The 12,579-nt window shown below is 33.2% G+C and overlaps 1 protein-coding gene across 3 annotated transcripts in view; it reads right to left on the reverse strand.

The window, feature by feature from the left end:
- Positions 1-1,298: 1,298 nt before the first annotated feature.
- Csmd3 (CUB and Sushi multiple domains 3) overlaps positions 1,299-12,579 on the reverse strand; it is a 1,137,155-nt gene continuing 1,125,874 nt past the window's right edge. For all 3 annotated transcript variants that reach the window (XM_036207646.1, XM_036207645.1, XM_036207647.1), the window contains 4 exons: positions 12,439-12,551; positions 9,107-9,194; positions 7,582-7,717; positions 1,299-3,357 (listed from right to left, as the gene is read on the reverse strand). In XM_036207646.1, the coding sequence (XP_036063539.1) occupies positions 3,198-3,357; positions 7,582-7,717; positions 9,107-9,194; positions 12,439-12,551 (497 nt within the window). In that variant the 3' untranslated portion in view covers positions 1,299-3,197. The remainder of the gene's footprint in view (positions 3,358-7,581; positions 7,718-9,106; positions 9,195-12,438; positions 12,552-12,579) is intronic.

Raw genomic sequence — 12,579 nt, forward strand, 5'->3', positions numbered from 1 at the left:
GTCCTCTGTATCAAGAGATTCTGGGTGAGACTTACATTTTTATTTTCTTAAGCATATAAAAAAATGTAACAAGGCTTTAAAATAATTCTCTTTTAAAATCATCACAAAACTACTATGAGCTTTTGAAAATGTTAAAGACTGCAGAAAATTTTAAATAAATAAATCTAACAGACTAGAACATATTTAAAAGAAAAACCTATTAAGAAAGGCATCAAAATAGAAAAACAGAGGTAAAGAAGCATAGATGTGAATAAAAATAAATGAAAAAATTAGTGAAAATACACAGAAATTGTGAGTAGAAGGTGGAGTTACAAAGTTAATATGGAATGAAAGACCCAGGCTGGGACAGAGAAATGTCACTAAGACTGAGTCTGAGGCTCTCATAAATATAGGCTGCCTCTAATAGCATAAAATCTCTTTAGTAAATTGAATTAACCAATGTATTATGACCAGAACATTATAGAAACAATAACTTTCCAGAACACCAATATGTACATTTTCCACTTATGTGTAGAAATCCTCCATTTGCTTAAAAATCCATTTCTTTGGGTGGTGGTTACTGTTGAATTCTTATCTATGGAACATGTTAAAACAGAAGAATCTTTCAGAAAATATGCCATGGATGTATTAGAGATTATCATTATGTATAAATTTGTACAGTATCACAAAAAGTCATATTTGAGTACAGCTCTAAGTCAGAATCTTAAGGTACTGAACTATTAGAGAAATATTATTGAGCCATGTATCAGAGGTTTGTCTAGATGAGGTTTGAAGAGATACCTTTATAACCTGCCAGAAAGCAGCTAAAACCTGAACTCCCTTAGATGAGCATGATCTGAAGATGTCCTCTTATGAGGGAATAAATGGGCATCTTGTTTTGTAATACCAAACTCAAATGCCCCAGAGAGAACAAGGTGCCTCCTCAGTAAGGAACATACCAGCAAGGAGGGATGCTGGTCATCTAAAGAAACCCCGAATCTCCCCATCTCACCATGCAGTCATCTATCAGCATGTCCCTCTCCTTCCCCATAAATCCAATGGTCCCAATGGAAAGACAGGTCTGACCATCCCTCTGTTCCACTTCCTGGCTAGCATTCAATAAAGTACTTTTATTTGACAAGAACTCATGTCAATATATCATGTTCCATGGCCCTCTTGAAGTGAGCCTTTGTTTGATAGCCAAACTAATTATATTTACTGGGATTCTATTTACCTAAAAAAGACTGTCACTTTATAAGCAGAATATAGAAGGAGAAACTATAATTTATTACTTGTTGCAACATAAACATGTCATGCAGTTGAGCAATGTTTAATAGAACCAAGTAAAAACTGGGCTGTGCTTTGCTCTTACTGACCAGAGCAGCTATAGGTGAGTTGGAAAAGAATACACATTTTACAAAAGCAATTATCCTTTTTTATTTGTTTACATTGCACTGAAAATTTACATCATACTTTTACAAAGTTTTTTATCATAAAAATATACTTCTTTACAAAAGTGTATGCATTAATATAAGAGGAGTAGCCAGTTGCAGAAGAAACGTTGTTTAAACAAGATCTTAAACGTATTAACCTTAACATTAGTGAATGAATCATTGTTATTGCAGTCATTTGAATAAACAAGAATAAATAACAGATGGCATAAAATTTAAAACCGCATCCTGTCAGTAGAATACAATGTTGAGAAAATTGTACGAATTTCCAAAACAATGTATCTCAAAGGGTTTGACAAGAAATTCACTAAATGTAGAGATAGCGCCAAGCGGTGCTTCCAGGTGCAATGGTTTCTCATAGGCACTCTTGTCTCATGATACAAAAAGCGAGACCCTTCACAGAACAATCCATATTTGAAATGGACAACAACAAAGAGTTCACAATGGATATGTGTTTTATTCGGTGAAATGAAACATGATAAAAATAAAAAATAAGACAATGCTCTATGACAAAAAAATGCCAACACTACTGGATGATGTAGCTTTAAATGAGCTAACAATAGCATATAAACTTGTTTTAATTAGACAATGAAAAACACTGGCTGTACCTGATACCTACTTCTTAAAAATAGGGTATAGACAGAACATTTAAAACCTGTGAATTTGATGAACACATATATTTGGGAAACATTTATATTGTTTATCTGAAAGAACATCTTTTTTGGTTCTTTTAGTCATTAAGTTAAGGGGTAGATCAGAGTATATTATACTTCTTTGTTCAAAGAAATTATAAAGTATCAAAACTGGTAAAAATCAAATTTTCAGCTAGAAGGATATGCAGACATCATAAATTAATTGACTTATTCTATTAGGGCTTTCAAAACCACTGGTTTGTTTGGTTAAAAACATAATGATATCAAGTTGGTGTCTCAGATAATGGCAAAATAAGCATCTCTACCAATAATTTTTGTGAGCCAAAATAGCTTCAGGATGACCAAGTGTATTGAGGCAAACATGTAAAGAGCATCTCATAGCTCAATAGATAAAACTCTTTCCTTGATAATGGAGAAAGAAGAAAGGTCATGTAATGACCTTGCCATTTTCAGGACCTTGAAAATGATGCTAAAATAGTAGATGTTTTATTAATACAGAAATGCCAGATTTGGGTGGGAAAACTTATTTCTTCTGTGTCATCATTTAGCTCATAAATATTTAGAGATATGTGTCATTCTTACATATCCAGTGAAATAAGGAAAATAATGCATGGGGTAAACAAGAATGAACTGCAGATACGAGGTATGAACTACAGACATGTGGGTGTGATGTAGCTTATGACGGTAAAGAGAAGTCAGCGATCTATTGACTCTGGTAAGTATAGCTCTTATTTTCTACCCTATATCATTTTAACCCAGTCCCTCTAATATAGTTTATAAAGCACAGAAATACTGATAGTGGATGCTCCTCCAATATATGCAAATAAGTTTATGTTTTAGAATAATCTCCTTTTTAAAAAAAGCAAATAAACTGTGAGTAAGCACTCCCAGAGTGCAGCCAGATCTCTGTAAAACTCTCCATGGTACACATGAAGAATAATTTTGATCCAGTTTATGAAAAAAAAAAAAAAAAACAACCACTCTTCTCTGTCATTCCTCAGGAAAAGGTGACCCAGCAAGTCCTGAAAAGTGTGCTTTGTTTGGCAGTGAACAGAAAGTGCACTGCTCAGTGTGTCGATTTCCAGGATTCTCAAGAAGGCAACGTGTTGCCGTGTTATACCATTGTGCAAACTGTGTTCAAGTTGGGGTCAAATCGCACTGCCTTCCCCTCCACAGACTTGGCATTGGTGTCATACATAGGGTTCTCAAAGGCTGCTTGGCCATTGTTATTTTCATGAACAGAACATCCTGTGTACTGTGTTTTGGGTGCAGTCCTGTTTAGAAAAACAAGATTATTAGTTGCATGTTAGGGTGCTTCTAGAAATAGAGTTCAAATAATACATTTTCATTAGCACTGGGGATAACGTCACTTAAAATTGTTAATTAGGAAATTTTATACTTAGTAAATATTTAGGAATAGCACCTATAAGGATCATATAAATATAAATAAATGACATTGACTCTGAAACTTTCTTGAGAAATAAAAAGAAATTACTTTTTATAAATAATATAAACCAGGATGGTATATCTTTCCATTGCCATAAATTCACTTATAATATACTTACTGAGCATCTGTTTATGTTCTAAGGATCATTCTTGACATACTTTCAACACATACACGTCATTACTATGGTGGATTTAAATTGAAGTGATAGAAAACAATGATTATGGGTAAATAAAACAAGAAGAATAGATCATGAGAATTGTTATGACTCAATGGAGATCAGTAAATGTGGTAAGAGCTTCAAAATTATTCTAGGAAAGACAATGTGATAAATGCTATCTAGGAATTAGAATTCTGTTTGAGGCTTGAAGAATAGATAACATTGAAAGAAGAATGCAATTTATACTAACATAAAAAAAGGAACTGCATAAGGAACAGATAACACATTTACCAACCAGAAAGCTAATTTAGTTACCCCAGAAATGCAAATCTTCAGCTGCATGGTCAAATTTATACATAAAAGCCAATAAAATGTTCAAAATAAAAACTACATAGTAAAAGGTCTTGCCGACATTTCTGTCATGAAAATGTTTCCCTACATTTATGTATAATTAAATACATTTGACGTTACTTAAAACAAATGGAGTCTAGTTTGGTGTCGGCTTCCCATCTGGAGGTTCTTGAGTTTTTGACCCTTTCACTAATGTTTCTGTATTATTTCTCTGTCCCAAATTGTATTTTATAACTTGTAGAATGTGGTGAATTTTTTATGAAAAATGAAAGATTTGGCCTAACCTATTTCTAGGTCCTAATACTTAAAAAAAATTTGTATGAAAATAAATTTGATTCTTTGCTCCTTTTTTTCATATTTAACACTATACTTTTTAACTATCAATTTCATTAAAATTTTTGTTACACATTCTATTATGCTACATTACAATCCCAGCACATTTTCTATATTGTTATTATTATACTTATAGCTAAACTCAGTGGAAGTAAACTTTAAAGCAATCTTAGGAACTTAGATTTAAATTCCTACTTTGAAAAACATTACTTAAAGAAATTGCTCTTTTGTCAGGTGCATCCTTTACCATAACTATAGCTCCATCCCTGTCTTTCTTTGATTGACTATACTTAAAACTATGTAATAGATTATAACCATTTCTCTCTTTCATTTTAATTGGGTAAGAATCAAGAAAGACAGGAATCAAGAATATATGCCAGAATTGCTTCTTAACACTGAAATACATTTTCTTAAAACGATGTCTCATGAATCTCAAACTGGCCTCAATTCCTCCATATTCAAAGATGACCTGGAACTTGTGATGCTCTCGCCTCTACCATCCTTGTGCTGAGACTAGCATCATGCTGGACCACACCCAATTTATGTAGGATCAGACTGTACCCAGAGTGTCATGGACAAGCACTCCACACCACAAGCCTTGGGCTACATTTTTTTAAGGAAAAAGATTCTCCAAGTTTTACAAAAGCAAAAATGTTACACTGTGAACATGGACTTGATCAAATTTCATCAAATCCTAAATACAAGTGTTAAAATCTACCAAACTCTTATGAAGAGACATGTGGGTAAGACAGTGGCCTACAATTTGATGATCATTTCTCAGATATGGCATACACACCAAAAGTAAGAGAAAGCAGTGGAAAGGGGGTGGGGAACTTTTGTATTTAAAGATGTTACATTAACAAAGTGAAAAGAAAACTAACAGAAAGGAAGACTTTATATTCAAACTCTGTATTTTATAAAGGTGTCATGTCCAGAATAAAGTATACACTCTTCCAACTTATCAGCAGTAAAGCAAAAGAATTCAGTTTGTAAATAGACACGACAGAGTTCAACATCTTTTTAAAAATCAGAAAATAAGAGTCACTGGGATTCTCACCCCAGTTGATAAATCTATAACACAGTCCCTACAACAACTAAGCCTCACGACAATCATGGGACATGGGGAAGAACAATTCTAAGAGCCAGTGGAACAGAGTGTTTGATTTCAGTGTCTTATAGACATAGCAGGGAATATCACCCCATGATATTTCAACTCTACGGTTGGCAAAACAAGAGAAAATAATTTAAGCAACACTAAATGGACTCAGACTTTTGTTTGTTTGTTTTTGGTGTATATGTGTGTATGTGAGTGTGTGTGTATGTATGTGTGTGTCTGTGTCTGTGTAACAATAAGTGTAGAACAGTGGTTCACAATCTTAATGCTGTGACACTTTAATATAGTTCCTTATGTTGTAGTGATCCCCAGACATAAAATTATTTTGTTGCTATTTCATAACTGCAATTTCGCTACAGTTATGAATTGTGATGTAAAAATCTGGTATGCAGGATAACTGATATACCAATTGCGTTGTGTTCCATAGGTTGAGAACCTCTACACAGGAAGAAGTGATGAATTTGAGAAGGAGTGAGGAGTTTGGAGAAGTTGGAAGAGAAGAGAATGGAAGAAATGATGTAATTACTGTACTAGGTATAAAATTATCATAACATTTAAAATTAAGTTAAAATTGAAAATAATTGACATTATCAGAAATCATGCAAATAAAGCTATAAATAAAAGCTATAATTAAATACTACATCAAACATGCTATCATTGATACAATAGTAAATTAAACTAAACAAAAAAACACAATAAGTATCAGAGGAGATTTGGAGAGCTCACTTATTGTTACTAAAAATGAAAAATGGTGTAACTGTTTTAAATAAAACCACTTGGTGCTCTCTCTGTAAATTAAAACTAGAATTAAATATACTCTAACAATCCCAATCTTTAGTATAAACTCAAATGAAATAAGAATACATGTCTAAGAAACAAAAAAAAAGGTATGCACAAATATACATATTAGCACTATGCACAATAACAAAGGTTGAGACAACTCAAATGTCCAAAAACTTAGGAACAAACTCATTCAAAGAAAATAATAGTCCACATAATGTAATATTGTTCAACAGAAACTGAGCAGTGATGAATGATTTCATCAGTAAAATCTTAAAAGATTTATTGTGTTTAAGAAATAAGACCAAATATCACACATTATATGATTGAATTCACATGAAAGATTCAAAAGAAGAAAAATGATACTTGTAGTTCTTGGTATTTGGCTGAAGTTTGAAGGGCAAGGATTAGCACGATTGCTAATGAAACCACATGCCTTGTATTGATAAATGCATTCTATGAGCACATGGCAATAAATTTCAGATGACACTGTGGATGTTCCCAATGTGACTGAATTATACAGTTGAAATATCGTTAAAACCATGTACATATTACATTAAAATGTTATTTGCATTTATATTATTAAATGACACTCATATTCAGATAGCACAGATTGGTATAAAGTAAAAGCATGAGTTTGGGAGAGAATGTATGAAAGTGGATAAATGTGTAAATACACTTAAACATATTTAATTGAGTTCTTTGGTTGTCTGTAGACCTTTACTTGATAAGGGATTTTTCCAAATAGTAAAGAATTAAATAGTGAAGTTCTTCCCAAATGCTGTATCACATAGAATATAGATGACTGAATTATCATATGTATTGCTATATTTAATCTATCACAAACATAACATATTCATTAAATAATCTTCAAAGAAAAGAAGGTAAATGACACATTAGAAGATGACCATCTGTCAGCTAGGGTAAAATTCTCTAAGACTGCCACATGAATCTGAGCTTTCTAGTGTTCACCATAAATCTGTCAGCATTTAGTATCCTTCCAATTTAAACCTTAACATAGATTCAATATCTCTAAAGCATCAGTATGGGTAATGTAAAAATAACATGTGCAATAAGTTCTGTGCCATGAAAATTAAAGACAAAAATGAGGAAGTTGAATTACATGCAGTCTAATAGTGATTTCTGCTATGCACATGGGTATCATGGGGTGATGGTAAAATCAAAAAGGATTATTACAGTTCTGCACATAGATCCTAACAACATGTAAAATGGAAATGTGGAGTAGAGGTAGTACGATAAGAATGACAGGAAAGGAAAATTTGTGTAAATTTTATCACCAAAGTCACACATCTTACCTTTGTTTATAAAGATAAAACCCAAATCCTGCAAATATAAGTGCAAAAAAAGGCACAAGAATCGCGATGGCCACGGAACTACTATTTGTACCATGAGGTTGATTTGAAGAATTTGCACCTTCTGAAGTATTCAGTCCTAATGGAAATAACACAAGTAAGTCACGGACATGAAATCAGCTCAAGGTTATAACTGATTTTCATATTTCATACCATTTTTTTTCGACTTTCAAGTGAGAAAAAGAAGGATTTCTAAGATTTAGAATGGAGATAGAGTAGAGGAAACAGATAATAGCTCTGTGTTTGAGGAAATTGATTCTTATACATTGTATTGAAAATGCAGTGTTATAGGCACTATGGCATGTCATCTGAAAACTCTGCATCCAGTTACATTACTGCGTAAAACATCCAACACCAGTGAATATTGTATTCCATTCATAACAGCACAAATTTAGGTGGTATAGTACATGGAATGATAAATTATTATTTTTATTGACAAAGAGTTAATATATTACTTATTTTTATTAATATGTACTTACTGGCCTGAAACAGACTATGTAGTTTTAAGTAGTATTTTATTTATTATTTAAATATTTCATAGATTTAAACTATATGTTTTGATCACATCTATCCCAGTACTTCCCTTCCCCTCTCTAGTGTTCTTCAGACTAGTTCACAACTTTATACATTTTGATGAACATTTTCATTCAAAGAATTTATAAACATGGCCACATTTGTTTATTTTCAAATTATATCTCTTTCTCTACTAATTTTTCCAGTGACTAGGCATATTTATGTAAAAGTTTAAAGTCGTGATTTGTTAAGATAAATGTTAAAAGATAGCTTTTAGAGTCATAATTCATTGTTTACATAACCATACAACAGTTTAATGATGGGAGACAGTATACCTCAATAATATACACACCAAAAGATATGTGTTTATAAATAGAAGAATATCATTAAATGTGTGTGCCCATGCTAGAAGAATTATAAATGAAAATGCCAAAAATCTTGTGCATCAGAGCACAGTAAATGTGTGTATTTGGAAAGAACCAAGATCATAAAGGGACCCCATTCCTCAAAGTTATTTTTCCTTCCAGGCTTTAAAAGTTTCGTATAGTGCCACTACATCTTCTGAGAAGTAAGAAATTTGCTCTAATATTCAAACTGAAAAGAAGTAGTATAGTTCTCAGGAGGAGAGGTAAAAATAATTTACAGTTTAATATTACCATGTTATCTATATCACTTTTGCTTCTTTGTATTTGCTTAGGGGCAAGATAGCTTATCATATTGATGACAGCTATGCTGAAACACTGAGCTTTGTAGAGTTATTACATACAGAAGTTATAATTTAAACAATGTGGTTATTCGTTAACTGATGTAGAATGGCTAACTGTGTGGTCCTGACCATGAATAATTCGAGATACTGTGAGAGTGCAAAATATACAGAATCATTTATGTCTTTTGATGATGTGGATAGTATCAAAGGAATTACTTGAAAATAAAAATAAAAAAATGAAAATATTACCCAGTCTTTGTAGTCCAAATTGCCCATAATCTTTGCCTTTAATAAATCCTTGGAATACGTAAGTAGCTCCATCAGGCTCAGCAGAAACCTGAAAATATTTGGAATTCTGATTAAATATGAGGACTGATCACAGCTTTAATTGTTATATCTAAATAATTACTCAAGATATTTAAAATGAAGATCAACCTTTGTTCTTTCCATATTCCTCCTATGGAATGAAATCATGGTACAAATTTTCTATCATAAAAACAAAAGTAGAATTTATAATTTTAAATAATTATGATGTTGGTAAACAGAAGTTGATTTACCACAGTTTTATAAATCTCTTATAGGCTAAGAAGTCTATTATTTAAAAATGAAAAACAACATGTTTTCTATTGAATCACAGTATAGAGAGATGGCTCAGAACCGAAGAGCTGCCATTCCAGAGGACCTGCTTTCAGTTCCCAGAACCCACACTGGGAAGTTCTCAACCTCCTGTAACTACACCTCTGGTTGATCCAACACCATTACTGGGTCTCTATAGGCAACTGCATATATGTGGTGAATAAGCATATCCTCAGGCAGATACAGATAAAAGTAAATAAAAATAAATCATAAATTAGGTTCCAAATTAAATTCCACTCCAGAGACTCCACAGAAAAAAAGATAATTTCTGCTTCCTCTGGCTAGGTTCATTCCCACCCTTACTTTTAGCCATAGGCATGTGAGTGGGATTGAGAGTGGGTTGTAATTCTATGGTGTAAGGATCATATTTCCCATTATAGTAAATGAAAGAAAACAGTGACAAAGGTCCACATACAAATATCACTTCAGTCATAAAAAAAAAAAAAAATGAATTCCATGTGTAAATCTCTAGAGACCAAAAATAGATTAGTGGTTACTGAGGACTGGGTCAAGGACGAAGGGAGAGGGAGATATACAAGACACATGGGATGTGAGATATCTCACTGAAGTGATGAAATCATTCTAAAGTGAGTTTGCTGATGACTATGTGTATCTGCACACATAAGAAAACCCATCAAGGTGTATACAAAAATAGATCTGTTGTAGAATGTGGGACAATCTTGAAAATGACTCATATCAACAGGATAGAGTGGTGCACACCTGGAACCCCAATGAGGGAGGCTAAGGAGAGAGGAGTGTAAGTGTGAGACTAAATCCAAATATGAAACAAATCTCTATGTCCATTAGCATGTGTCAATATATTGGAGAGTATTTCAGAGCCTCCTGGCAATCCGAAAGCCTTTGGCTTCCAGGTAGTAACTGCCTCTCCAGCCACAGCCCCATCCACCAAATAAGGCATAGGATTGAGCCTCAAACAGATATCCCTCCAAACTCCCACAAGGAAGAAGAATCAACTATTTTTGAAATCTGGGTTGCATGGGTTGTTCCTAATGTTACAAAAGCCATCCACCATCTGGACCATATATACACACTGAACGCTGTTTTAACTGTTTGGAATGTGTTAGGGCCTATCATTGAATACATAAACTGGGAACTGATACACTTAAGTTATTCAATGACTAACTGATATGGTGATATTTTATTTGTGCTGAAATGTGATATTTTGTTTGTAAGTTAATAAATAAAGCTTGTCTGGAATTCAAGGGGAAAGGTCGGCCATTTTCAGTAAACAAGAGGTAAGGCCTCTTACATGCCTTTAATCACTTAGCAGGCAGGATCTTTGTGTATTCAAGGCCACACTAGGGAACAGAGTCAAGTGTAGTGACACATGCCTTTAAACCAACCATGGAGACTTGGAGGTCTGTACAGACAGACAGAAAGTGACAGAACTGTGTAAGAAGAGGAAGTGAGGTAGCTGGGCTAAGATAGCCAATGAGAGGCAGAACAGCAAGGCAATAAAGGCATGTGTAGACAGGAAGTTACTTACATTTGGAAGCTACAGAGTTGGTGAGGTAAGGTTGGCTGGTGGCTTTCCCTATTTCCCTGATCTAAGGCTTTGACCCCTATATTTGACTCTATGTTTTTTATTTAATAAGAACTTAGAAATTCATCTACAAACTGGTAACATGAATTTATCTACATACTTGAACTAATAACTGACAGGTACCTGACTCATGGCTATTGCTATAAAATTTACTTTTTTAAAAATGTTAGATACTAACCTCAAAAAACAAAGTACCAAATTAACTATGGGAGCCTCACATTTCTCAGCAAAAGGTCTATCCTGTTATTAGATATTGTACTGTGGCCATGACCATATAAAGTCAAATTGTTCTAACAAGAGCAGTTAAGAACCAGATATTTTAATAAATGAATGAATGGGCCTGATATTAATATGCAACCTAATGTAATTCAGCAACCTGTATAAAATAAACACTCATTACTTCCTAACTCTGTAAATGACAATAGAGGATATTAAAAAAAAAAAAAATTGGATAGTCAGTGTTTCCCTTAGAAACAACTTATTGACCCCTACTACTGACTATATTCTTCTTCATGAACTCCTGTGTACATAATGTGAATTACTTTAAAATATGGTCAGACCCTGCATTTTTGCAGAGACTTATTTCCTTAAGTGTTAGCATCAGACTTGTTGATGTCAATTATCTACTTAGAAATCTCCATTCTTGTCACAGGCAGAGTCTGTGGTGAAGATGTAGTAACTTCTTCTCAATGGAAGCATTTCATATAAGTCCTCTTCATACCAGTTCATAAGATACTCTAAATCCATACCAATCAAGGGACACTTTGAAATTAAAGTTCTGATGCATTTTTAAATGTGTTTACTATGCTTTGGATATTGGGTCCTGTCAAAGACAAAAGCACACACACGCGCGCGCGAGCGCGCACACACACACACACACACAAAAACAAACAAACAAACAAACAAACAAACAAACAAAAAACTGATTTTGAGAAAGAACGTCATTATAAATCTCAGGTTTATCTTGGACTCATAATCCTTCTGTGTCATCCTCATGAGTGATGAGATTATAGATGGCCGGTACCACATCTGGCTTTAAATTTTTCTTCACCTACATTTTTTATCATTGTTGATGATAAAATATATTTCATGAAATTAACAAAAATCACTGCACAGACCTACAAATATAAATGCATATACAACCATTCATATCAAAGAAGTGAAATTTCCATAATATGATTAACTAAATGTTAAGCTTATTCAAAATTGATAATATTTGATGCATATATATATATATATATATTAGTAAGTGGGATTTTATGTATAAATATATGATTGTGTGTTCAAATAAGCTAATTTTTGAAAAATTATCCTTTTCTGGAAAATAATCTATAAGTTTGCCATTAAAATCAGCCACATGCTTTTAAGGAACTACACTTACAAAGCCATCCATGGCCCAATTTTCCTCCTTCATTTTCTTCACAGACGCATGTGCTGGTATTTTAATAAAATATATATGTAACATTAGGCGAGCTTCCTGGCTTTTGTAGACCCCTGAAAAAAGCAAAGACAGTTACCTAAT

The sequence above is a fragment of the Onychomys torridus genome, chromosome 16, assembly GCF_903995425.1.
Source record: "Onychomys torridus chromosome 16, mOncTor1.1, whole genome shotgun sequence".
NCBI classification, from domain to species: Eukaryota; Metazoa; Chordata; class Mammalia; order Rodentia; family Cricetidae; genus Onychomys; species Onychomys torridus.